This window comes from Sturnus vulgaris, chromosome 11 (genome assembly GCF_052056855.1).
Source record: "Sturnus vulgaris isolate bStuVul1 chromosome 11, bStuVul1.hap1, whole genome shotgun sequence".
Classification (NCBI taxonomy): Eukaryota; Metazoa; Chordata; class Aves; order Passeriformes; family Sturnidae; genus Sturnus; species Sturnus vulgaris.
Window position 1 is genome coordinate 1373687 of NC_142253.1, and position 27977 is coordinate 1401663.

Below are 27977 nucleotides of genomic sequence, written 5' to 3' on the forward strand. Positions count from 1 at the left end.
ATATTATAATATACATTATATATTAGATATGAAGCGTATAGTATATATGTATATTAGTATATGAAGCATATAAAGTATACTTTATGTACATAAAAATATCTATATAAAGCATAGATACATATAAAACATATAAATATATACAATGTGCTTTATGTATTAGATACAAAGCATATAGGTACATGTAAAGTATACTTTATATACATAAAAAGATATATAAACCATAAATAAATATAAACCATAAAGACATAAAAAGAAGATATAAATATATATAAAGTATACTGATATACTAATGTATTAATAGAAATAATATTATATTGTCTAGTAATACAGCTCCTGCCTTACTGTGGAAAGAATAAAGCACTCATCAAACACTAGCAAACAGTGGAACAATAAAATAAGTTAGCATAGAATAAATAACATAAATATCATAAAATCACAGAATGGTTTGGATTGGGTTGGAAGGCACTTGAAAGATGCCCCAGTGCCTCCCCTGCCATGGCAGGGACACTTCCAATGTCCCAGCCCCAATGTCCAGCCTGGCCTTGGGCACTGCCAGGGATCCAGGGGCAGCCACAGCTGCGCTGGGCACCCTCAGAGGAAATAATAAATAATAAATCATGTATTTTATAAAAGCTACAGCAGAATGCAAACAACACTTAAGGCAACTCAAAGCTGTGTAAGGCCAAATGCTTCTCACAGATGCTGAAGCCACACTTGGCCCTGAGGTAACAGCACAGATTGATCAGAAATCAGGAACCTGATCAAACAACTGCTGAGCTCTGCTCCCTTCAGGGAGATAACTGATAGGGAAAAACTCAGCTCCAGTCCTGAGCTCTTCAGCCCATGAACTGATCCCTGGCCCCTCACTAGTGCCCAAGCACAGGCTGATCATTCACCTTCAGCCCCAGAGCACTCAGCAGTGCCCACAGGCTGCTGCTCAGCACTCTCAAGGGGGAGGCTTCCTAAAGAAAAGATTGAATTGAAGGCAGATTCCTTTCACTTTCAGTAGTCCTCAGGGAATTTTACCAAACCAGATCCCAAGCCATTCTTTGAGGCGTGTTTATGCTTAAAAATGCTTAAGCATGTACATAGTCTGCACAATGTAAACTAAAAAATAATACTACCACTGTTATACCAATATATATATACACACCAAAAATTATCAATTCTATTTAAAACCAGCAATATACCTACTTTGAAAGCAAATATGTTTAAAAAAACTTTTATCTAAGAGGCCTCCTTTTGAGCTCCCACAGGCTCAAATAAAATCAGGTATTAGGAATTCTCCTGCAAGAATCATTTCAATGGAAGAGAGAATCCAAAATAAAATGGTTATTTAAACAAACAATCTAGTTGTGCTTTCTGCACTGCCACAACTGAGTCTGTCAAATGACTCTCAGGGGTTTATAACCCAGACACAGGAATTTGGTCTGGGCTGCAACCTGACCTTCCACTGTGCCAAGAACTCGGTGTCTTGTCAAGTCATCTGGAAACACGGCTGGTGTCAGAGCTGCCCAGAGCACGGCTGGGCTGTGCAAACAGCCCTGCACTCCCTCCACACCCAGCCTGGGCCACCAGCACCACCTCCTGCTTGTGCTGCTGCCAACTCAGGACCACTAAGAGCCTGCAGAGAAAGCAGCAGGCACAGAGGAGAGCTGTGGCTTCTTGCAAACCAAAAGCAAAGCCACCTACACACCCAAATCCTGCAGTCCCCAAGTGGCCCCTGAACACAGGGAGCCCAGTGGTCACCTGCAGGGGCTCTTCCAACACCCACAGCAGGAAACCAAGCACCAAGTGCTTGGGAAATTCGACATACTCGAAGCCTGAACTAATTTTTAAAAGTTAGTTTAAACTGGCTCATGTCAATACTTGGATTCCTCACTATGAATAACTCTGTGCTTTCAGCTCTCACTGCTCAGAGACCTCACCCTCCCTCTCTAAGGTGTTTTGTGCATGGAACAGAAGCTTTGCTCCCAGAGCTCCCCAGACAGCCCTGCTGAGCTCTGGCCTCACACTAGACAGGTGTGTGCTCACCTGTAGTAGCTGAGCACGTCCCGATCCTCCTTCTGCCCCTCCTTGGCGTCCTGGGCCAGCTCTCGGATGCTCTTGCTGCGGATTTCCTTGTTGCTGTCCCTCCAGAACAGCCACACTTCTTCCTCGTCCTCTCCAACTTCCAAGGCATTTTCTCCACTCGCCACTTCCTCAAATTCAAACCGGGAGAGCACCAACCTGCCAGGAGGAGGGGAGGTTACATTCCAGACCCACATACATCCTTCACATTAAGACATTTGCTAAAATGTATCTTACCCGCTCACCAGCAGCATTTTACTACACCAAATCACTGGGGTGCATTATTAAAAGCATTAGATTATAAGCTTTCCATTCAACTTTAGAAAGATGAACATTTCAGCTCCTTTCAAGTGAAAAAGATGAAGAAACAAGGAAGTTAAGGCACGTAATAATAGACTTTCAAAACCTTCTTTACAGGAGAACCAATTCAAAGATGATTCAACAGACCAGGAAAAGATATGGGAAAGAAGAAATTGATTCATTCTGTATCCCATAAATGCCAAATGGATCAGAACTTCTTTCTGTTTAAGTGATGAAATAACTAGAAATAAATCAGCTGGTGATACTAAAAAGGGTTCCAGTAAAGAAAATATTAACATCTGAAAAAAAATCCAAATTAAATACTCAAGGAGAAATAAGTGATGCACCAGCATGAAGTACTCTTGTAAATAAATACAGCCTTTATCATTTCATGACAAGAATTAAATGTGCAAGTATACTCGCAGCCATTTGTGTTTTAAATACTACATCTAAATACTAAATACTGCTTTCCTTTTGCAGTATTTTGATAATGGTTATCTATTCCCTATATATATACTGAATTAAGCTGTCTTTATCAAAGACAACCAGGATTTGGTGCCTGCTATGAGGCCTCAGCAATGGCAGAGGAGAGCTGGGGACCCAAACCCAGCTCAGTGGGAGGAAAGGTGAGCAGAGCTGGGCCAGCTCCTGCTCTGCTGCCAGCCGAGCTCCCTCATTGCTGGGGGAGGACAGAGCAGGAGCCTGCACAGCTCCCTGCAAAGCCTGTGTGCTGGGGATCAAACAGGAGACGTGTGATGGATTTCTGCCTGCGGGGCTGAGGATGCACCTGGCAGACACCTGCTGTCCCCAGCCCCGTTCCCTGAGCTTGAAAAGGACCCCACACAATTCATTCCCTGCTTCCCTGGGACGTGCCAGCAGCCTGCTCAGCTTTGAACCACCTTCCTTCTGCTTCACACCAGGAGAACCATCTTGAAAGGCAGGAACTCACTTGGTTTCAATGAGAATGTCTGCATTGGCTGGGTTCAGCACAGCTTTACAAATCAGCTCCTGTGTCACGGGAATAGACTTGTTCATGGAAACGCACAGATCCGAGAGGTAATCCAAAAACCTGTTGGAAAACACGAGCCAAAAGGGTATCAATCACTGCTGAGATCTAGACTGAAGCAATCGACGTTTCAAGAGGCAAACATTCAGAACTCCACTTGTGTTCAGAGCAAGACTTGCAGCCCGAGGGGACGGCAGGGCGAGTGCCAGAACGCCCTGCACTGCCTGTGCTTCCTCCTGAGCTAGCTGGCAGGTACTGACTTTTCCCAGGAGGAGAAGGGTAATCACATATTCAAAAATGCAGCTCTCACCTGGGCTCCCTATTTTTCCTCACGAGACTCACAAAGGTGTCAATCTCGGCAGCTGTGATGTGCTTCTCCAGGAGCTTGCGGTTGTTGTGGAGCAGGGCTGTGATGGTGTCCTCGGCCAACACGTCGTAGCCAATCTGCTTCTGCATGAAGCCAAACTGCTTGGCAATGTATTCCTTCAAAACACACGGGCAAGAGGGAAGTGGGGGTGTAATTAACCCTCAGAATTTGAAATAATAACAGAAAACAGGTGGATGTTTGTCAATATCAACATGCCAAGGAGCAAACTGGGTTAGATCCAAATCGCTTGTGTGGAAGAAAGCAAACAATGAGAGCCAGCCTTAATAAATACCTCCATCCCTCCCCTCTCTTCTGGGCTAGACACCAGCAAGGCACCTATACTTATCTGACAGGACCTTGTTTTTAATACATGGCAACAAAAACTGAACAGCCTCAATTTACAGGGCAACTTTCAATGGAGCCTGTAGTCAGCAAGAGTGAACAGAGTCTTGTAATTCACCTGTGTGGGACAGTTAGAAATTCTGTTGTTTTCTTAAATCCCACTTGGAACCAGTGCTAATTACCTTATAGCCTCTGACAGAGATGAAAAATGAACAACAGAACGAAACTGAGCCATCCCAAAACCTCTTGCTGACTGTGCAACCACATCAGTGCAGGGTTTACTTCATTTAAGTAAAGCAAACCCTGCTCTTATTTACTTCACTTTTTTTTCAAGCTTTTTTTTTTTTTTGAGCACAGAAACCCTGTGCCGGTGGCTCTGATCATGCCAGACGCCATTTCCAACCTGATTTTTCCTGTAGTCCTGCTGGGAGTGCCTGAGCACCCTGTAGCAGAGCCTGCAGATGTGCCTGAAGGGCGCGTGGCGCTGGTCCCCCAGCTCCTCCAGCCGCAGCATCGGCCCGTCCCCGCTGTCCGTGAAGGGGGCTTGCAACAGCTTGAAAATCTACAGATTCAGTAAAAAAAAAACCACACACACGACCCCATCAGGCACTGCCTTCTTCTGCTCAGCACGAGCGTCAAAGCTCTGTGTTTCAAAAGGAGCATCAGGAATGTGCTGCAGGCACCAAGGTTCTCGGACAGAAGATGCTGATCACCTTTATTCAACACCATCTGCTGGAATTTTTTAGTTCCAGCAATGGTGAGCCTGCAATCCACTGCCCAGAGCCTGCTGAAAGCTGGAAACTCAAAGGTCCCAATAATTTGAGATCAGTTTCACAGAGCCACAGAATGGCTTGGGTTGGAAGGGACCATGAAGATGATCTCATTCCAATCCTCTGCCATGGGCAGGGACACTTCACACCACTCCAGGTTGCTCCAAGCCCTGTCCAACCTGGCCAGGTTCTCTGTTATCAGGTTCTTTTTTTCCAATAATTCTTCTCACAGGCAGAGCTCAAAGAAAACCACAGCCTACCTGCTTCAGAATATTCTGCTCTCTCATCAGCTTTTGCCGTTCTCTGTTAGGTTTAGAAAACACCACCTCAAGGACATCCTGGCCAGAATTAGTTCCACCAGTAACAAAGTAGACCAAATCCTCCAACAGTTTGGTAACAGATCTACAGAAGAGCCAGAAGTTGTTAACATGAGAATACAAATTCCCTGAGCTAAAAGAGCAGTGCCAGGTTAAGTTTACACAGATTTCCAAATGCTAAGTGAAAAACTAACAGCAATTAGAGACTGGATAAAGCTCAGAGGTTTGCACAGAACTTAAAATTAGGAATTAATGCTCCTCCATTGCTGCAGCCTCACTGTCCAACAGCTAAACCAGAGCAGCAGCAAGACAAGAAAATCACTTTAGGACAACTCTATACTTGCCAAGTTCTATTTGGCACTTCTTCCAATTGCCACAAACAATAAATCAGGTGATAATCTCTCCAAGGCCAAATAAAAGGCACTGGCTATGGGGGCCCTGGTGTGACACAGCCACCTCTGTGCTCTTTTTGTGTGGCCACATTTTCACAGACACGGTCAGAGGATTTGCAGCAAGTCACATGTTCAGTGCTCACAAGATGGATTAGGAATTCCCACACTCCATTTGCAGAGCTATGCTGGGGATTAGTCCCCCAGGCTCACAACATTTCTCATGCTCTCACTTCACAGAGGACAAGGAGGGCTGGACAGACCAGGCCTGAGAACCTCCACTGTGGACACAACAATATCAAATCTCATCAAGGAGGAAACCAAATCCCTCTTCTATAGCTTAGTCTGATCAAATTTTCAAAGAAACAGTTACTGACTAAAGGAAACAACATTATCTGATCCCAGTTATGGTTTCCTTACCTTCTTTCATTCTGGGTTATTGTTCCCTTTTCCAGCTTGCCAGCAATGGAACCTAAAACTTTACTTGCATCATTTGCAAAATCCAAGTCCCGAACCTCTGCAGGTGAGACTGGCACGATAGCAAAAGCTTCTTTGTCCTCCTTCACTGGAGAGGTCCCAATCTGAAACCCAGAGAAGCTTTATCAGCAAACCCCAAGGCAGGAACAAAGCAGTGGCTCACCCACTCAGAGATAATGAGACAGAAAAGCCACACTGTGCTTAGGCAGCACGGGACCACTGCTGACCCCAAAAACCTGAGAACATTCTGTGCAAGCTCAGAGATGTTCCTAAATCCAAAGGAGCAGCAGGAGAGATGGCAAAATGTTGCTGTAGCCAGCGGAAAAAATATCCTCCTCCTGCTGACTGTTGTGGAGTAGAAGTTGAACAGTGTAACTACAAAACTACCATCAAACTGAGCCATTAAGAGCAAATATTTTGCACAGGCACCATTCATTACTGTCACATGCTCAGTGTGTGTGACAGGCTCAAGGAGTGAAACTCCTGCCAACACCACTTCTGTGGAAGTACAGGAATCAAAGGATGGGCTCACACCAAGTAGCAGAACTTACTTTGAGCATCACGGGTTTCTCCTCCTCTTTATCAATAGGGATGTTGGTGCTGTGAACCCAGGTGTTGGTGCAGAGGTGTCTGAGCCTCACATAGGAGTTCCTGAAAGAAAGGCAGGAGTGCCCCAGCATGACTCAGCTCCCCAGCTGGGGAATCTTTGCACTGTTGGGATTTTGAGATGCTGGCAGGAACAAGTGGAAAAGAAGTGTCATCTCTGTCCACAACTGCAACAACATTCTTACTGCCTTAGCTCATTCTGTGAATTCACCTGAGGAAGGTTTCTCCTAGAATCAAAGAGATTCTGCTCTAAAACAGAACCACAGCCACTCTGAGCTGCTGCTGCACAGCAACAATCTAAAACCTCTCCCATCCTCACTTTTCCACTGCTGTGAGCTGCCAACTTCTCCCCTTACCTCTGGGGTTTTCAGCCCAGAACTCCCTGATACTCCAAAATATCTGATGATTCAGGGAGTTGCTGAATAGATGAAACAAACTTGCTGTGCTTTCTCAATGTGCAGAGTGTGTGACTTGGAAGGGTGCAGCAGCTTTTCAACAGCAAGAGGTGCCACATGAACAGTAAAGAACACATAAACCATACAAAATCCAGTGCTAAATAACTGGTGTTACATCCTAACACAATGCAGACAGGTCACAGGAATGAATGCCTTGATAGGACACCCAAGGCTTTTAGTCTCAGGTCATTCCTGGCAAGGAAGTCACTTAGGAAGTCACTTAATCTCAATTTTCCCATCTGTAAAATGGTGTTCTCTTACTTATACCTCAATTACAAAGCACTCAAGCGAAGCTTCGGGCATTTCCTGATTATTTCTACACTCATTTGAGGAGTAACTCAATTCCAAAAGGACAAAAGGAAAATAGTCTGGGGCAGCTTTACTTTAAAAACCCACAAGAATGGCTGAGCTGTGGCAGACAGTGACTGTACCTGGGCACGAGGCTGTCTCCCCCTCGCAGCGTGGTGGGGTCCAGCTCGAAGATGGAGGAGATGTCGTTGCCCTCGGGCACGGACACCAGGGAATAAGCCATCTTCTCCTGGGCACCGCGGCCCCGGCGCGCCGCCTCCTGCTCGGGGTCCAGCTGCAGAGAGACCCCACGGTGTGAGCAGAGCCCTGCACAGCCCCGGGGCACCAGGAGAGCCCCATGGAACCAGGAGAGCCCTGCAGAGCCCCATGGAACCAGGAGAGCCCTGCAGAGCCCCATGGAACCAGGAGAGCCCTGCAGAGCCCCAGGGAACCAGGAGAGCCCTGCAGAGCCCCATGGAACCAGGAGAGCCCTGCAGAGCCCCAGGGAACCAGGAGAGCCCCATGGCACCAGGAGAGCCCTGCAGAGCCCCATGGAACCAGGAGAGCCCTGCACAGCCCCATGGAACCAATACAGCCCCATGGAACCAGGAGAGCCCCATGGCACCAGGAGAGCCCTGCAGAGCCCCATGGCACCAGGAGAGCCCCACGGAACCAGGAGAGCCCTGCAGAGCCCCATGGCACCAGGAGAGCCCGATGGAACCAGGAGAGCCCTGCAGAGCCCCATGGCACCAGGAGAGCCCCATGGAACCAGGAGAGCCCTGCAGAGCCCCATGGAACCAGGAGAGCCCTGCTGAGCCCCATGGCACCAGGAGAGCCCTGCAGAGCCCCAGGGAACCAGGAGAGCCCTGCACAGCCCCATGGAACCAGGAGAGCCCTGCAGAGCCCCAGGGAACCAGGAGAGCCCCATGGCACCAGGAGAGCCCTGCAGAGCCCCATGGAACCAGGAGAGCCCTGCACAGCCCCATGGAACCAATACAGCCCCATGGAACCAGGAGAGCCCCATGGCACCAGGAGAGCCCTGCAGAGCCCCATGGCACCAGGAGAGCCCCACGGAACCAGGAGAGCCCTGCAGAGCCCCATGGCACCAGGAGAGCCCGATGGAACCAGGAGAGCCCTGCAGAGCCCCATGGCACCAGGAGAGCCCCATGGAACCAGGAGAGCCCTGCAGAGCCCCATGGAACCAGGAGAGCCCTGCTGAGCCCCATGGCACCAGGAGAGCCCCATGGAACCAGGAGAGCCCTGCAGAGCCCCATGGCACCAGGAGAGCCCCATGGAACCAGGAGAGCCCTGCAGAGCCCCATGGAACCAGGAGAGCCCTGCTGAGCCCCATGGAACCAGGAGAGCGCCCTGCAGAGCCCCAGGGCACCAGGAGAGCCCCATGGAACCAGGAGTGCCCTGCACAGTCCCATGGAACCAGGAGAGCCCCATGGCACCAGGAGAGCCCTGCAGAGCCCCATGGAACCAGGAGAGCCCCATGGCACCAGGAGAGCCCTGCAGAGCCCCCACACAGCCCCAGGCACACGTGGGGTGCAGACAGAGCTCTGGACCAGCACACTGCAGGACACCAGCAACACTGACAGCAGCTGCTCTGGCCAACCCTGCTCACCCTGGTGTGACTCCTCAGTACTAACACAGGAACTGCAGCTCCACACAGAACTGATGTCTCACAGACAGCACCAGGAGAGACAAAACCCTCCCAGCCATTCACCTCACACACACACTGAGCTCTGACTGCTTTCTGATAGCACACATCAGCTGAGATCCCTAATCCTGACACTACCAGCTCTCCAAACATATCCCACACATTGCAATTATCCCTCTAACTACATAATTAATGAGTTGAAAATATAAAAACCCAGCCACGCCATGTACCAACAACCTTGCTGGGAAATAATCAGCTTCAGCAGCAAAAATGGGATCCACATCCATCAATCCCAGCAAGAGAAACAAAAAGCCAATCAAGGAGTTGGAAGTCTTGCTGTTCACACACGTTTTGTGCTGCTCTCAAGCACAAAAACGTGTTCCAAAGGCCATGGCACCAGAAGGATCTTTGTTCCCAAGGTGCCAGCAAATCCCCAGCCTCCTTCAGCAAAGTAAAGATACATCAATTGGATAAAACCCCCGATGAAAGGACAAAAGGGTAGGAAAAAACAAAGATGAACTGAGAAAACGGAACAACAACTTTCTCCAAATCCTTTTTTGGGAACTCCCAGCCATCACAAGTCCTTAAAGAAGTCACTGCCTGTCCTGGCACACAGGAACCAGCTGCCCATGTACAACCACCTAAATCCTGGCTGCAATTTTCAAGGTGACCAAGAAACCAATTTCTCATCTTCTCTGTGATGGTGGCACCCAAGGGAGTCAGCACTCAGGGAGCTGCCTGTCACAGCCCTGCTGTAAGGCACTGCCACCCTGGAGCAGATGGAAAAGGTATCCAGTGCTGCTGGTGCCTCAGGATACTCCCAAGTTAACACATTCGCAGTCAATGAACTTGGCTGCAAAGCAGTGACATTTAAAGTCTGATTTTGTACATGGGAACAGGCAGTTGTCTGTATGGAACAGAATTACACTTTGGGAGTGTGCCTTCAAGGGAAGGAGCAACTCTACACTCAGAGTCCATCTGGAGAGAAATTCTGGGAGAAATTCACTCACTTGGAATGAATTCTCTGAATTTCAGCTGTCTCCTTCATCCCCCCCCCAGCAAGGGGAGGGAATTCAGAGATGGATACAGCTGCTCTGCATTCACAGCTCGTCCTTCAGGAGACGACTGGTCACTTCTTCAAACTGTGGCAAAGCTGAACATGAGCAGTAAAGCAGAAAGCAGCAACTGGGGCAATTCAGGGAAGACTGAAATTCAACCCCAAAGGTGACAAGAGCAGCGTCCTTTGCTGCTGGAGGGTGGAGCTGGCACCTCACCCATGCCCATGGAAACCCTTTCTGCACAGCCCTCTGAGGAACAAGGAGAAAGCAACAATAAAAGCACCGGGCTGTGCACAGAAACCCTGCAGACAGCTCACACTTGATTTAAGTTGGAGTTTGGATAAAGTTGGATAAGGCAGCCTACACCCTGCTGTCACCAGTGAATGATAAACGATGTGGCAATTTCCTGTCAAAGCTGAATTATGTGCTCCTGGTCCTGTTCTTGCTGGTCTATTTTTGCCATCTAGTGGTAAAGAGAGAGTAGGGAAAAACCAGAGAGCTGAGACAGTGCATGAATGTTATCCATGCACATGTCAGCAGGACACACCACAGGAGCAGGGCTGTCTGCCCAAAGGCCCTCAGCGTTGATTAACTTTCAAAAAATTAACCCAACAAAACGTCTCAGTATTGGATTTCCCCCCGGACAATAGCTATGGGTGGGGTTTGTTCAGATTTTTACCATGTTTACTGCAGTCAAGCTGCCAAATGCCACCAAAAACTAATCAGGAAAACAGCTCAATATCTGAGGGCAAGAGAAGCATTTTAATGGCCAGGCTATAATGAAAAACCCTTTTAGTAGGAAAAATGCACCCTGCAGGATTTCCAAGCATCACATCCATCTCTGCAGAACGGAAGGAACAGCTTTTTGTCATATCTAAATGGTGCAAATCCTCCATAATACAGGATAAATGACCAAGAAAGCTGCATAAGCCTATCATCAAATCCAACTAAATAAATAAAACCCACAATGCAAAGTGCTGTTCCAGTTTTCTCTGTTTTTCCACTACTGCTGGTTCCCTCTGACACCAAAGAGAAGCCTCTGTCAATACAAAGCACCACACACTCAGTCTCTGACACAACAACATTTACTGACAACACAGACTGGCTCCCACAGGAAAATCAGAGGAATGGCACTGGAATCCCCCTCCCCCTGCCATTCCTGCCCTCCTCAGACAAGGTACAATGACAGTGACTTTGTTGCTTAAGCACAGAGGTCAGACAGGCACAGCACTGGGGGACATTCCCTCAGGGACAATCTGGTGTCACCTTGAGCAACTTCATTTCCAGCCCTTGGCAGGACAGTGCTCCAAGGAAGCAAAGGTTGAGGAAACAGGAAGACAGAAAAAGATGCCACAAAGGGAGGAGTTGAGGGGGGTTCAGGTAATGTATTCATTCAGTTCCAAGTGGGTTGTTCTTCACTAAGGTGTCAACACCCACTCCTTGGATAGGCTTTAAAAGCCTCCAGAGCATTTTCAGGTTTTTAGTTTCTTCACTAGCAAGGAAGCCTGGACCAGCTGAGCACTGGCCAGGTCAGCCCTGGGCGTGTGCCAAGCCCTCCTCAATCCAGGGCAGGACCAGACCCTTGCCTATACTTACTGAGGATTGACACTCCAGGTCATCTTCCTCATAGTCAGGGTTTACCTGATGGAACAGAATCACAGGCAGTCAAAACTCCAGCACAGCTGCAAGTGGGAAACAGCCTGAGCAGCACCAAAGCTCTGGTGGTCAGCAGGGCCCTGCACTGCTCCAGCACCACCAGGCATGCAGAGCACACTGCCCACACCCAGCATGGCTCACCAGGTAAATAACCAAATAAATAACCTGCAAACATGCAGGGAGATTGATCTCATTCAGGAGAATCACTACAGGAGCAAGAGTAGAGACTTAACCCGTTTATGTTTTCTTTTTGTTGTTTAAATTCCAAGTGGAATGTCCAACTAGAAATTACTGGCTTGGAGAAATCTTTTGGAACAAACATGATTTTAACCAGGGATCAGGTGAGCAATCTCCTCTGGGATATTCTTGCATGATCAAAGAGAATGTTTTTGTTTTGGCTGATTAGAAAACCCAAGATTTACTAGAAAAGCTCTACACTGGATCACTACTGAAAAGGATTTGCAGTGTGCACGTGACAAAATGCTTCTGGTTTTCCAATCTACTTATCAGAGGAATATAAAATGGGGTATTTAATCTGGACTTTTCTCTATCTGCAGTTCTTACAGACTGGTCTGAAGTCAGTGTTTTCATTTTATACTCAGTTCTACGATTCTGCTCAAAAATCAGTGATTCAAGAGGAATTACCAACACTTGAATTCATTTTCCCCCAAAGGCTTTCAGTCATTTACCATTTATTCAGCAGTTAATAAAGTCACATTGATTCCAGTGCCCACATGACAGGATACTATTTAGTGCCTATTCTTTGCAGCAGAAGTTCTCGACTCTAGAATTCATACAAAAAGTGTAATCAGCTCATGACTACCCCAAACCACGGTGTTCTTTCAGCTCCTTCATCTCATTCCCTACGTTTAGCATCTATTTCTGTATTAATCCAAATGACCACTCTCCTCCCCTCCCCGTGTCCAGTTTTAGGGTGGGAAATGACAGATTTTGAGAAGGTGCCAAAGGAGGAGAACACAGTGCAAGGCAGGCAGAGGTGCCAGCCCAGCCCCACGTACCTCTGCTGCCAGGTAGTGCCCCGTGGCCAGGTGCTTGAACCTGAAGAGGCTGTTCCAGTAGCCAGCTCCCCCCCGGCAGGGATCATGCTGCACCACCTGCAAGGACAGGAACACACCTGGAATGCAGCACAGACCCCCCCAGACCAGCAGGATCTGCCTCAGCTCATGGGCAGGGAAGAGCAAACACAACCAGGGGCTGAGAAAAGACAAAGCCAGCTTTTCTCTGTGACCAGGAGTGTGCAAGGAATGCTCTGAGCTGGCTGGGAATAGTTCACTGCAGTTTATGAATGAATGAATTGAAGAAGGTGCTCTCTATGGGCATGTGTTGCCAGGTCTTGAAACAAAGGCAACAAATCCATTACCCTATGGCTGTAATTATATTTTTGACTGTTTAACATGAATGAGGGAAGACACTTGGAAATATTTCAAATGCAACAATGCTGTATGAAGAAATTAATATTTATATTTACTGATAAAGTGGGGCAAGCAGAGCCTCCAACACCTGTAACCCCATACTGGCTGCTCTGTGGGCACACCACTTGATTCCTAAAGAAAACTCAACACAGCTGACCTGTACCTTTCAGGGAAGCTCCCTCACCTGTGCCAGGTAACTGCACACACATGGACAGTTACCACAGACTGATAATGTGCCAAAGTAATGCTAATTACAGGCAGATTTTCATTTGAAATACAGAAGCTGAATGTCACAGCAGATACTTCTGGAAAAGGAATATAAAAACACCTATCCATCATTACAATTTATTTTTTGATTCTTATATGCAGTTCATAATTTAATCATATTTAAGATCATAAACCAATGCTAATAATACCAACGGACTGAGGCTATTTTCAGAAGCCAGTGATGGCCAAGGTGTTAGTCACTCTGTTTAAAAGCCAAGTGAATTAAAAAAGCCAGTTCAGGCAGACTGAAGGGGTTGCAGCCTCCTATCAAATGAGGATATACATAATCACATTATTCCACACCAAAAATAGAGCCTTCAGTACACTCAGCAGGACAGTGGAAATTATAAGCTGTTGTTAAACTTCAGTGACTGGTAAGAAAATGACTTCATTGATGTTTCTCTGTGCCCTTTTCCTGAACTGTAAAGCACCTGAAGTGAAGAGCTGTGTGCTGCACCACCAAGGAGCAGAGCTCCACTGTGACTGTGCTCAGAAAGCACAGCAAGGGGAGGAATTTTCATTTCAACTTGCAACACCAGGAAAATTTTACTTAAAACGAGAAATGCAGCTAGAGTGTTTATAAACAGAAGGAGCAATTGTTCCTACAAGCCAAGCCCAGGGCTCAGCCCTTACCTCCACCTCCCACAGGGCTTTGGAGCTGGTGGCAGACGTGGCTGACTGCCTGCCCGTGGTCCTGAGGAACACGTGCTGCTTCTTCCTGTGCTCATCACACGTCAGGAACTTCTCCTGCTCTGCGTGGAACAGCCTCACCACGTCCCCCTGCCAAAGACAGGCAGCAGGGTCAGCAGGGACAGGGGACAGCAGGGACAGGGGACAGCAGAGCCCCAGCTGCACACAGGCACAGCTCTGCCTCTCACCCCTTTGAGGATGTCGTCCTTGTTGTCGCTCCATTTCATGAAGAGCACGATTTTCCAGCTGGTGTTGCAGTTCACTGAGTTGACCTAGGAGGAGAATTGAGACCATCAGTCCCACTGTCCTGTCCCTGCACAAGGTCCTGCCATGAGCCACTCTCTTATTTTTTTAGACCATCTTCAGCAGAACACTGCAGGCCTGGCTGCATTGCTCTGGAGAAGCAAAGTCCTTTCAGTATCTGCTCCAGAACAAGGAATTTCAGAGCTGACTCGCTTGGAAGCCACTTGTTACACATCTCTGCTGGTAGATTTAATTTCCTTCACCATGACTAGTATGGGGAACATCACTGTGCCACAAACCCCTGGTTTTGAAGGAATAACTTGTTTTTAGCCAGTCATGCAAAAGAGATGAAACTCAAACCTCTGCCAGCACCCAAGAGAAAGCAGAGCTCCAAGACTTTTAAGTCACTGATTACCAGGATAACCAATCCTAAGCCATGGGTACCAACCAACTTGCAGAATTCTAAACCATGTCCAAATAGCTAAGCTGAAGCACAGAGAGGTTTGTACAGCTGTGCCAAAGCCCCCTTACCTCATTGCATCCCGGGTTATCCACAAGCTGATGGCTACTGGCATGGAGAGGCTGGCCAGCATTGACAGGATTCAGGACTACTTTGTCTCCAATGACAACCTGCAGAGAAGTGCAGCATCAGACAAATTTGCACCCTGAGAAAACTTCCTCTTCCTTTTTTCTTTTTTTTTTTAATGGGAGCAACGGGAGGAAATCACCTTTTTGCAGTCTGGAGGGATACCAGTATGAGTATTCCACCAGAATTCTGTTTGCTTCAGAATTTAGTTTACCAAACTCAGTCACTGAGGCAAAAACCCCCTATGCTACTGCACTCAGAGCCTTGCAGAAGCAGCAGACTGAGCTCTGGTACAGAACATTTATCCTGGGGCTACAGGATAAATGATGGCTGATTGATAAATTCACTGTGTTTAGGTGCCAAATACACCTGGCCTGAACCCCAGAGCACACTGAAGCTTATGACCCCCTAGTTTCAGGAAGATTCTATATCCAAGTGACTCAGATGTTGCAAAAGAGGGGATTAAAGTGGCATTTAAAGATTTCCCATCAACAGGAGCATTTCACTTCCTCATTACCTCACTCCTCATATCCCAAGTGATGACGAATTTTGATTCTAAGCTGACAACACTGAAAACCAAGATGCTAATTATTCCTTCCAAACCTCCTGAAGGAGCTCAACACTTCCTACCATTTTGAATTGAGCAGGAATTGTGCAAGGCCAGCCTAATTAGGTCCCTTATTCCCTCCAATGTTAGATCATTCCCCGTTTCCAAAATACAAGTTACCATAGCAATTCTCCTCCCCCTCATGACAGCATAGCAAAAAAGGTTGTTCCTGCATCATCATCACGCACTGGGAGATGTGTGCATTGCATTCAATGCAAGACAGGGCTCCCAAATGCATCCCAAAGGGATGTGTGAGGACGCTGCTCCCAGCACTTACACTGTCCCCGATGGAGCGCAGTTTGTAGAAGGGCTGGATGTAGAACCAGGAGCCTTCATTTCCAGCTTCATCCAACGTCACCCTCATTGCATTCTTCTCTAGCAGAGCTGGAAGCCTCTTATTTACTGTTAAGTATTTGTTACTTTTTAAGTGAAGCAGCTAGAATAAGAATCAGAGTTCAGTTCTAAGAATGCTCCTCTTCCTCCCCTCAATAACCCGAGCGTGCATGAGACAACTGCAATGCTACACAGGACTGCAAACTTGTGTACAAATTGTGTACAAATTGTGAATTGTGTACAAATACTGATGGATTCAGGCACAATCCCACTCACACTCAGAGACACAGAACAAAACACCTTCAGTTTATCCAACTGTCCCTTGCCCAGCTAGGACAAACACATGGAGATGCCCTCATCACTTAGAACAATCTGTTAAAAAAAAAACCCAGGACCAAAACTTGTGAAATGCTGGGGACTAAGTGGCTTTTTAAGAGGCAAAGCTTCTCTCCTCTTGCTTTGCTTGGTCTCATCTAACAGAAAATTTAACTATTTATATTGATTCTCCTTCTCTGTGTCAGTTTATGATTTAAGTGCCAGCATTCCACTGTGAGATATTTGGTGTTGTACATGTGCCACCTTCCAACAACTCTAATGAGGGCTCTAACAAGTATTTCTGAAGAAAACAATCAATGGTGACCTCAAAACCAAGCACAATTAACCCATAATAACAAACTGACCTCATCACAGATACAACACCCAGGCCCTGCTTCTCAGGATCCCCCTTCAGAGATGGGGAAACCTGGCAAAACTACAGAGTCCTGCCCATGAACTCCAGAAATCTAAAGTCCCACTGAGCAGGGAATTTCCAACTAAATCCTGTGCAGCTTGCCCAGATGTTCACAGCCTCACCTGGATGACATTCCCATACTGGATGACTGTTCCCAGCAGTTTTCTGTTTTCTGTTTCGTTCTGTTTCTTTTCCAAATCCGCTGCATGCTGAAATCAAAGGAGAACGTTTCAATTGCTGAGTGGTTTACAAAACGAGGTTTTGTGAAAGTCTCTTTTCCTCGAGATTATTTCAAAGGACTGGAAAAACAGTGAGCAATCTGAAAGAGCCTAATTTCCTCTTTCTCCAGTTTCCAAGAGCATAATTTCCAATTCCCTTTTTCAACTGTTTAGGGAGATAGACCCTGTAATTTGGGTACAATTGGACAAAATTCTGGCATACAACATGAGCTGAAAAGCTCAGACAAGACAGAAGGGAGATACCTGGGGGGGAAAGGTGAAAAAGGGATGGGTAACAATTCCAGCCAGGAATTTATTTTATTTTCCTTTTTACTGACTTCTACACAAACTGAATGAAAGAACCTCAACTTTATTTCTTTATTTTCCTTTGCCAGTACAGGCTCCAGCCGCCCTCCTGGCTGTGTTTTTCTGGAGACTCCAATGCACCAATGCCCACTGCAGCCCTGGATTTGAGAGTTCCCACTCTCTACATCTGGGCTCATGCTCCCTGAGGTGATGGATCCTCTGTGCCACAGCTGAGCATTCCTGCACCACCATGACAGGGAAAAAGGGGAAACCCTGCAAAACTGAATTATTATAAGGACACAAAGACCTAATTAATAATTAACAATGAGCCTCTTGCCATTCTTGCTTTAAAAGTGAGCTATTTGGCCCAGGCTGCTTTGAAACAACTTCATTTGGTGAAGAAATTCTCCTTCACTTTACAGGAAAGATGATATTCTGAATTAAAAACATAAATCTGTATTTGCTTTAACTGCTATCTGGAGGTGGAGAGCAATTTAAAATTGAACTTTTTAGGAGGATTATGGTTTGGTTCTCAGGTCTCAAGGACTGTGGTGGGTCCAGGTTTCCCTTGGAGAAGAAAAGTGCCCAGAGCTCCTCAATACAGTGAGGTGAAGTTCCAGCAGCTACTTGCACACTGTTAGAAAATTTAACCAGCTCCAGCTCACTCAAAATGTGCTATTCTTAGATGCTGTGCTAGGTATGAAAACTGGCTTCTTACTGCAGGAGAATCTGAGAAACAGTTGCTCTTTCAAATTCAAAATTTTATTCAGTCATGCAATGCAACACAATTTTTTGTGTATTAGTGAAATACAACTTTTTTGCTTGATTTCCAATTACTTTGTCAAGAAAAGGTTTCTTCAAGACACCAGAGTCCTCCCAAATTACAGCAAACACAGCCAGGACTGCCCTGCCACACTAGGTGCTACATTTATTATAAACATAGAAAACTTTTTTTCCTGTGAAAGTACAACTAAGATTTAGGATTTAAGATTTAGGACCTGACAGGCACTCCAGGAGAACCACTTTTCTGGCCACTAGATGTCAGCTCCTCAAGCAGCTCGGATGCTGTGACCACAGAGAGACAAGTGTCCCAGATTTTAAATCCCTTAAATGGCATTAACTTAAAATAACCTGACCTCAGCACGGAGCGCTCCGTGGCAGACAATAAATTCCACCAGCAGACAAACAGAAGCCAAAAAAGGCAAGTGATGATGATGAACACATCTTGCATCATCAGCTGCGTTGGAAATGCTCTGATAAAGAAACCTCGTGCTGGGCAGAGCTCAGAGCTGGGAGCACAGGCACAGGGTGTGGAGCAAGTGGCAAAGGTGACCCATGGACACTCAGGAGTGGCAGGAAGAAGTTCTGAGATCAGTGATGTCCATGGGACACGATTATTTTGTCACTGCAGACCTGACTGGTCCCATCAGATTCCATGTCCAAGTGATGCAGATTAAATAATCCCCAATAAAATTACAAAGCACTCAAATCCTTTCTCCAAATCAAGCAGGTCTTGGTGGGACATTTCTGTGCAAACGTAACTGGGCTCAGGCTAATCCTGGAAAAATCTCATCCTGCAAGAATCTCATGCTGCATTTCCAGGACCCTGACACAAAAGTGTCAGATGAGTAGGGACAGGTCCCAAACACCTGCACTGGGATGTACTCCACATGAGAATGTAATCCAGGGCAATTCCAAAGGCTTTTTCTTTTACACGTTGCAGTATTTAGACTATTTTCTGTTAAAACCCATCAACTCTCCCTGTTCCTGATACACCCAAGCACCAACCCCAGCACCCCCATCACTCCAAACTTGCTGCCACAGCCTACTCCCCTCATCAACATGAGAAACACGGCCCAGGTGAGGCAGCTTTGTGCTACCAAAATAGCTTTGTCCCTGCCAAGCTGATACTTTTGGGTTATAAATACATTTCTTGAAGCAGAAGGAGTCCACCAGTGGGTCTTTGTGAAGTGCAGGAGCGAGGCAGCCATATGGCAATCAGCAAGTGACACTCTCCTACGGGGCCATTTCATATTCCAGGCTACAATGAGCTTAATATAGGCTTAAAGAACCTAAAAATATTCAGAATTGTAATTTTGACATGAAGTACTCCAGCTATGTAATTTTAACATAAACACTGAGTTTATTTAACTCTAAAGTCAACAGATGGTATTTAAGTTAAGTTGGCTTTTTTTTATATAGGAGCTCTAAAAACAGCAATCAACTGCTTTACTGAGTTTTCAGCTGCTGAATGTCAACATTTTACCCAGAAAATATTAAATACTGCACGCTAATACGGAAGGAGAGGCTGTCTGGCCTCATAATTACTCATAATTACCCATCAACCTTCCCATGTATCAACTGCAGTGATGTTTGTTTGAGCAGTCCCAATAGATGGATCAGAGCAGCAGCTCCTGATTTCCCACACTGAGATGCAGTGTCTGAGACTGCTCTGTGCAATTGTTTCAAGCGTCCCTTTTTTATGCTTTTAATGCCCAAAATGCTCCCCTGGAGCACCATTATCTCTTCTACAGGTTAAAGACAAGAGCTGCAGTGTCATGGACACAGTGCAGGGGGGCACAGAGCTTGAGCAGGAACAGGAGGGGGTTCTGTCCATTTTCTGTGACACAGACAGCACCCAGGGAATGGCTGGAGCTGGGCCAGGGGAGGTTGGGGCTGGATTTTAGGGAAAGGTTCTTCCCCCAGAGGGTGCTGGGCACTGCCCAGGCTCCCCAGGGAATGGGCACAGAGGCTGCCAGAGCATTGGACAACACTCCTGGGGACAGGGTGGGATTGTTGGGGTGTCTGTGCAGGGCTGGCAGCTGGGATGATCCCTGTGGGTCCCCTCCAACTCAGCTTATTCCGTGATTTTGTCATAAACCAGAGGATTGAAGACTTGGAGCGAACGTCTCCGAAGGAATCTTGCACGCTGATTTATTTCTCTGTCCACTCGGGGTCTCCTCGTCAACTGTGCCAAGGAAATCCTCATTTCAAGCAGCTGCTGGGTGTGATGCTGAGGGTGAGGAGGGGGATACTCACGTGCAGTTTATTGAGCAGCACTGCATCCGTGGTGCTGTTGGCTCCTGGCTTTGCTGCCTTCCAGAATTGCTTCTGCGCCGAGTAGCGGTTCATGGGACACAGCTTGAACAGGCAATCTAGAAAAGCATGGAACAAACACAGGCATGGCTACAGGCACTCAGAATTAGCTGGATCCTTGCTGCTAACGCTCTCCAAGTATTCCAGCGGCAAGGAAAGCTTTATAAACAAATTCCAAAAAGCTCTTGATCAGACAAATGCTTTTCTGAGCAACAGGAATGCTGCCCCAATGAATGATAAAAACTAACTGCTGCTGCCAACATCTGATGCAAGACCAGAAAATTTATAACTTGTCCCAGTCAAAAACAGTACCAGACTAAAATGGGAACACATTCCAGTGCTTTCCCAGGCACAGACTTGGTTTCTGCACTTTCAGCTTGAAGTTTTTGTACTTCAGCAGGTAAACTCTGTCAGGCTGGGGGGGGGGGGGTTTGCTTTGGATTTTTTCACTGCTGCTGTTGTCAGTTTAGTTTTTAAATCAAATCCCTTCTATTGCTAGGGAAAACTGGGCAAAAAAAATAAACTCCTCACCTAATGAAGTGACAACAGCACAAAATACTCTCAAACAAGAGCTTGCACAGGCACAGACATTCAAGGCATGGCTTGAGGTAACATCAAACCCCTCAGGGTGTCAGGTTCTATACCCAGTGCAGCAACACAGTTTATTTAACATTCTGCCTGGCAAAAGTCAGGAATCACAGCTCATTAGTCTTATTAGAAATACATTTCTGTATTAGAGATGCTAACTTATCAGTAATAAACCCACACGAGCTGCAGTGACTGTTTTTCCTCCTGTCGTCGCTAAGCAACAGAACACGCAAAAAAATAAATTCAGCTATTCAAAGGCAGCGCCTAAAGTAGCAGCTCAGAAGTTCAAACAAAGTGCCAGAAGAGGCAGGAGGCTGTTCCAGCCTCTCTGGCAGCACAGGGGATGGAAGGTTGCAGGCTCCTGGTTCACACAGCCTTTCTCCAGGCTCCTGGTGCATCCCTACGGCCAAGCACCGTGATTTGGGAAGCAGCAAGGTGAGGAGAAACCCACCTGGGGTCGATCCTCAGTGCCTGAAAAGCAGAGCTGCTTGTTCATGGAGACACATCAACCAGAAAGGGAGAAACCCCATGCTGGAGACAGCTCATGGCAGCTCTGCCAGAGGATGAAGTTGCCGAAGGTGCTGAGACAGAGCTTGGTGATTTCACCTCTGGATGCTGTTTGAGATGGACAGCATCACTCTTCTCATGCCTTTCCTCCAATCCAGCCCCAGAGCACACCAGGCAACGCCCTGAAGGTGTTCACAGAAGGGCAAAGAATCCCAGGATGGTTTGGGTGGAAAGGAGCTCAGAGATGATCCCATTCCATCCTGGCTGAGCAGCCCAGGACCCCCAGAGCAGATGCCACGGCAGGAGCTGGGTATGGCACTGGGGCCCTTGGGCAGTGACACTGGGGAAGGACAGAGCTCAGGGACACAGTTCAGAGGGAGGCTGAGCTGCATCTCTGCAGGAACTCAGCTCCACTTTCACTCTCCCTGCCAGCCTGGGACTGCTGAACCTCCAGGAAAAGTGCAAACCACACTTCCCAGGTTTGTACTCTTCACCACTTTTTTCATTTCCATCGGGATGATTCACAGAGATTGACAGCACAGCAGAGATTCAAAGAGCCACTGCGGGCTGGCACTCCGAGCTAAGACTCTGCATTGTAAGCAACACACCAGTTATAAAATTTGCTATTTTTGCTTAAACCATCAGTTCACACAATGACAGCAATTAACACACAGAACTGCAGAGAAGAATTAATTGTAGGCTAGATTTAGTCACAGTGTGCCTCTTTCCATCCTTTTCAGTAAAGAAAGTTGTCAAGTTAGGCTTAACTTCCAAATTGTTAACTGCAAGTAACCCCCTCTTCCTGCCTGGAGCACCCAGAGAGGGCTACAAGAGTCTGACCTTGTCCAGTGCAAGAAGGCAAAGCAGAACATGTTTTCCTTAGGTTTTCTCCCTAGTAACGAAGCTACAGATCTAAAACAAACAATGAAAAGCACCCAATATGTTTTTTTTCTAGTATTTGTTCTACGAAATCTATTTCTGAAGTGGTTGAGAAATTCAACTTTGCCTTATTCACCTTCATATGGCCACCAAATGCATTTCACCACAGGTCAAACTACATGAACTTTATGGCCAGATGACTTTCAGATCTGCAGACCCCCACTGCCTTGGATGTTTACAAAGTCAAGGATGTGCTGGCTGAGTACCATCGTGGTCATTGATCTGTAACCCACAGTCCTGATGACTGTGCAAGATAAGCCCATGCTTGTCAGACACCATCCTGATGGAATTTAGGCCTCTTTCTGCAACAGGAGCCAAAAATCCAAAGCCAAAAATTAAAAGTGAAGGCAACCATCAGCTCCCTGCTCCACTCAGTGATTCGAGCAGCTTCAGCCACATAGGAAAGGTGATAAATAAAGCAATTACTGCACAGTAACGACATCTTTTTATAGACTGTTTGTTGCATATTAACCAGGAAGGAATGCATTTTCCTTTCAGATCCTCATGATATACAGTGAAAAATGGCAGAATTGCACAATGAAGAAGTATAAAAATAAAATACAACGTCACTGGTGATGAAATGATGACACATCAAGCCTGAACACCCAACGAAGGTCCTGCAGGAACAAGGGATTGCATAATCCTACACTACCCCACCAGGATGATGAATGCTACATGTGCACATATCAAATGTACATTTCTGTGCTCCCCAGCTAAATCCTGTTCTTCCATCAGAGATTTCTCTGCATGGAATGAAGGGAGGCTGCACCTGCACCACGTGAGAGATGAATGCTCTCACTGGTGGGACATTGACAGCCCACATGGGCCTCTGCCTCCTGCAGCTCCCCAAAATATCCCAGCCAGGATTGGATACCCTCTGCATGCACCAGCAAAGGCAAGGATCCTGGGAAGGCTGAAAACCCCCGTGTTCCAAAGTATTTTGGGGCTCAAGGAAGAGGGAAACTTGCCAGCAGCATTATGCCAGCTGCCAATTCCTTCTCCTCCATTTGCTCTTCTCCTTCTACTTTCCCTTCTTGACTAGGCTGTGCTCCATCCCAACCCAGCACAGATTCCAAACTTCCAACCCTTCCCTCCAGTCCAAGCCCAAGCAGCCACACCTCAAGTGCCCAATTTTTGCTCTCAAAGCACAATGGCAAACCAGACAAAGACTTTTTCTTACAACAGACTCCACCATGTGGGAATTTAAATCACGTTTAGGTAGTACGTTAATAAGATTATTTGAAAATAAAATGCAAGATTTGCCCAAAATTGCAAATAACAAGATTAGAAAGGCTGAAATGATATGGAGAAGAGAGTTGAGTATTTCAGAAGCCACCCAAGAAATCACCACCTTCTTTCATACAAAACTCTCTAGAAATATTCAAGTCCAACATTCCCATGCAATTCCAGACTGCCCTTCAGAGGCTTTTCCCACTGTTTTGGGCATTAACTGTTGCCATTATTGTCAATTTTATGAGGACAGCTCAGAAAGCTCCTGAACAGGCACTGCTGACACCCAAAGCTCCAGCAGACAACGTCAAACACCTTCCAGAGAATGGCAAAGATCAATGGAATCATGGAATGTTCTGGACTGGAAGAGACCTTAAAGCCACCCAGTGTCACCCCAGCCATGGCAGGGACACCTCCCACTGTCCCAAACCCCAATGTCCAACCTGGCCTTGGGCACTGCCAGGGATCCAGGGGCAGCCACAGCTGCTCTGGGCACCCATCAAAGCCAGGAATTCCTTCCCAAAATCCCATCCAGCCCTGCCCTCTGGCACTGGCAACCCTTTCCCCTTGTCCTGCCCCTCCAGACCCTGGTAATCTCTCCCCTATTATTTTTTGTAGCTCCTTCAGGTGCCATCGTGGCTGCTGCCAGACTCAGCTCAGTTTTGGGGATCTCAGCCCCTTCTCCAGCACACTCATTCCAGAAAGATCTGGAAGCAGCTTCAGCTCCAGCCAGGCTGGTTGTGCAATCCACCACTCATTTTTTCCAAGTCTCCACTGCCTATTTTAAGCACTTAGAAGGTCCTCACCAACTTTTCTGCAGTTGGAGAGAGCAGGAATCAAATACTTCGTTGGCAACAAAAAGGTGTGCCGTGTTATTTCGGGTTTTAAACCCAGACTCTCCAAAATGTCAACTGGAGAAAGGTAAGAACCAAGAGAAATTACTCCCCCTCACAAAAAACATACTTTAGGGTGCTTTCAAATGAGGGAAATCTTATAAAGATGAAGCTCTTTAAATAAGTCACTTACAAATCCACTGAATATTTAACACCAACACAGCTGTTTCTTCATTACTTGGAAAAAACCAAACACATTTTTGCACAGCAAAACTAAAATTAAAAGAAAACCAGCAATTCCCTGCCGAAATTTAGCATTTTCTCTTCAGACTTTTCTATACATAGATACCTGATATTTTCACAAGGCCCAAGGCCTGCTCACAGGAGAGAATAAACACACAGAAAGTATCTTTTTATTTTAAATACAAAAGAATAGCAGCAAGGAAGAAGTAACATCGCTGGCAATGATGTAAATAGAAGTTGTTGACTTTGTATTTACAAAATTGCACAGCTTTAATACACTCACAAGGATGGGAACACTCCACAAGATGAGGAGTTTATTTGAAGACAAAATGAAGACCTCTCTTGGGCTCAAATGCACTATTTTCACACAGGAGAATAATACAAAATGCACGTATTCAATCACAGACAAGTTTCACCTTTTCAGAAACCCTTGGATTACTCCATCATCTATTTCTATACTTGTTCCTTCTGAGATTTAAAATTAACAGATGACAGCCTAAGAGGTTCAAAGAATATAGAACAAAAGCAGCCACAGAAATGTGTTGATTATTAATCATTCCTGCATTTCCACGAAGAGGGAGAAAAAAAGAACCTGATCCTACTGGAATGACTCTTTGTGAGGAGAAGACATCCTTTCATTTTCAATTTGCAGTGACCAAGCTTTGCTGGGAGCACAGCAGCTCAGATCAGAGTTTTTGTGGTCCCCAAGGAGCTCCATCCCAGCAAGAATCCAAACCTGCAGCCTGCACATTTAGCCTGGTGGAAGAACTCAGCTGAATTCCAGCCTCAGGCTGCCAAGAGCTCTGCCATTCCACGAGTGGGGAAACTGAAGCACAGGTGAAGAACAGGGAAATCTGCCCCTGGATCCCTGGCAGTGCCCAAGGCCAGGTTGGACATTGGGGTTGGAGCTCCCTGGGACATTGGGAGGTGTCCCTGCCATGGCAGGGGTGGCACTGGGTGGGCTTTAAGGTCCCCTCCCAATCCATTCTAGGATTCTCTTCCAAGCCCCGAGATCTCGTGGCAATCCCATCCCTCTGCAAAGCAGCCCAATCACTCAGGATCCCAACCCTGAACTAATTACATGACAAAATTTATTAGTGGTTTCTGCTGTGGTGACGTCTGTTACCTCCCTGCTTTGTGCTGCTGCATCTTGTGTTTCAAGGGCTTTCAATGCCTTGCTTTTTAAAGCAGAATAAAGGGGGGAAAAATCACCCTTGCAACCAACATTTAAATTGAGAGCGTGCACCATTTGTGATCTAAATATATTTTAATTTTTATGTTAAAATAACCACCCTCAACTCCTATCTGCAAGACACAAGGGTAACCACCCTCTTGCTATTATATTCATTTATGCAAAACCCTACCAATGGGAATTGCTGCTTCATTTGTTCAAGCTGTAACAACACAGGAAATAATGTAATTGTTATTAACTTGGAGCTGAGCTATCAAAGCAAAGGGAGAGGACTGAACAGAGATTCCAGAGAGAGAAAAATTATCTACCTGAGAGCTGGACACTGAATATCAATGTCTGCTAAAACTAAAGCTGACCTGAGAAATGCACCTTTAAGTAAACACCTTGTGTTCCAAAGAGCTCAGAACACACCAGTGTTTGTTTTATTTCTACACGTAACCTCTTTGGTCTCCTTCAAAAAGAAAACTGCTACTCGAAAAGAGAGAAATATTTAGACACTGGATATACAGGCAGTTCCAAAAGGAAACATTTGCAGGAAAGACCAGATGCTTTTTTCTATCTCTGGTACTGAGGGAAGATGCTGCGTGAAAACACAGAGCCAGAAGAGAGAGCAGCACAAGTAGAAAGGAAAAAACCCTCAACCCCACTGATTTAACTACAACATACCCCATCTGACATCCATTCAGGCTAAAAAAGCAAGAAAACCATTCCTCTTCTTGCCATCACGATGGGTAATGTGTCCCTGGATGGACAACACTGGCTACAAGAGATCTGAGATGACAAAACAGAGCAGGTTCCCCCAGAGAAAGCTGTAAATACCCCTGGAAGCATTAAAGGTACAGCCTCATTTATGGACACAAGGGATAATTTCAACCAGGAGAAGCTACTTAAGAATAATCTCTTTATAAATCATCAAAGCACTTTGATGGCTCCTGGCTAATAACAGATACAAGTCTGGAATAAAAAAAAAAGCCTCTTCATGTTGAGGAGAGGGGAAAAAGGAAAAAACCTCAAGTGAGGGGTTCAGAACTGCACAAAATGGGAGTTAACCCAGGGTCCCAAGGAAGCTGCTGGTGCCAGTGAGTGTTTGTGTCTTAGCTCAGCTCCATCTCTGGTGCAGCATGAAAAGAAACCCTGAACAAGGGATTGAAAGGCCACCCCTTTCTCTCCTTCACAAGCTCTGAAAATCACTTTTTACACACAAAAAGAAGGATTCGTACTTTATGTGCAAGGAATTCAGCAAACTGATGTCATATGAGCTGCAGAAGCATTTTTAAGTAAATTGTTGTGGCTCTAGCCTTTGTCCCAGCCTGGGAGCTGGATCCTTGACCCAGGAAGCCATTCCCAATCTCCATTTTAATAGTTTCCATGACAAATCTCCCTGTGAGACACCAACACAATTCTCAGGACAGGAACCCTCCAACGTTCCCTCCTCAAAATCTTTGGGCCTTTTCAGCCTCCATTTCACCCTGGCAGTAAACCAAAGCATATTTATTTTCTGGCCATATTTCATTTAATTTTGGCCGCTCACCCCTTGGATTTCATTCTCACATTTGCTTCTTCACTTGCTCCTGCTTTTCCGGATTAAAGTTCCTGCTGCAAACAGGGCAGGAAGTGGGGGCAGGAGGCAGGGAAAGCTTGGAAGCTCTGAGCACAGGAAGAACAAGGGAAGATCAAATTTCAAATCCCCTCTGGAAGCACCAGTGTTGACCAGCATGGAAAGAATACTGTTGTGCTATTAGACAGAGCTGACTGAACAGCATAATAAAAGTCACTTCTGTTTAAAAATGTCTCGTGTGCGTGTCACAAGGAATGAAGCAACACAGCATCGTGCAAGAGAAAAGGCAAATTTTTCAGCTGTTCAATAAAGCAGCTCCATTTTCAGCTCTTAAATGCATTTGGCTTAAAGAAAAACTGCATTGCCAAAAAAAGATGTAGGGAGATGAAATAAATATTTGATAATATTATTGAGGCCTTGGTTGGAAGAATGGAAGAAATAATAAAATTGAATTTAGTGCTTCAATTTTTCTTAGACTAATGAAGTACTTGGGACCCTTTGCCCGAATTACTTGTTTGTTTCTTTCCTTCTGCACCAGGTGCTGCCCTGCTCAACTCCCAGCCCACTGCCCCCTGCAGAATTCCACAAGCAGGTTCACAGGGCTGGCAGCCCCT

The 27977-nt window shown here is 46.2% G+C and overlaps 1 protein-coding gene across 5 annotated transcripts in view; it reads right to left on the reverse strand.

Moving 5' to 3' along the window:
* Positions 1 to 27977, reverse strand: part of ITPR1 (inositol 1,4,5-trisphosphate receptor type 1) — a 160342-nt gene that overhangs the window by 94784 nt on the left and 37581 nt on the right. For 4 of the 5 annotated variants that reach the window (XM_088171226.1, XM_088171227.1, XM_088171225.1 and 1 more), the window contains exons 4-19: positions 20217 to 20332; positions 16776 to 16862; positions 15868 to 16026; positions 14929 to 15027; positions 14343 to 14426; positions 14098 to 14244; positions 12784 to 12879; positions 11705 to 11749; positions 7531 to 7682; positions 6590 to 6689; positions 5982 to 6142; positions 5116 to 5257; positions 4489 to 4647; positions 3687 to 3859; positions 3320 to 3439; positions 2035 to 2229 (exon numbers count right to left, since the gene is read on the reverse strand). In XM_088171226.1, coding sequence (XP_088027352.1) covers positions 2035 to 2229; positions 3320 to 3439; positions 3687 to 3859; positions 4489 to 4647; positions 5116 to 5257; positions 5982 to 6142; positions 6590 to 6689; positions 7531 to 7682; positions 11705 to 11749; positions 12784 to 12879; positions 14098 to 14244; positions 14343 to 14426; positions 14929 to 15027; positions 15868 to 16026; positions 16776 to 16862; positions 20217 to 20332 — 2035 coding nt within the window. Of the gene's footprint in view, positions 1 to 2034; positions 2230 to 3319; positions 3440 to 3686; positions 3860 to 4488; positions 4648 to 5115; positions 5258 to 5981; positions 6143 to 6589; positions 6690 to 7530; positions 7683 to 11704; positions 11750 to 12783; positions 12880 to 14097; positions 14245 to 14342; positions 14427 to 14928; positions 15028 to 15867; positions 16027 to 16775; positions 16863 to 20216; positions 20333 to 27977 lie in introns of those variants that run through there. The other variant, XM_088171228.1, reaches the window with a different exon arrangement.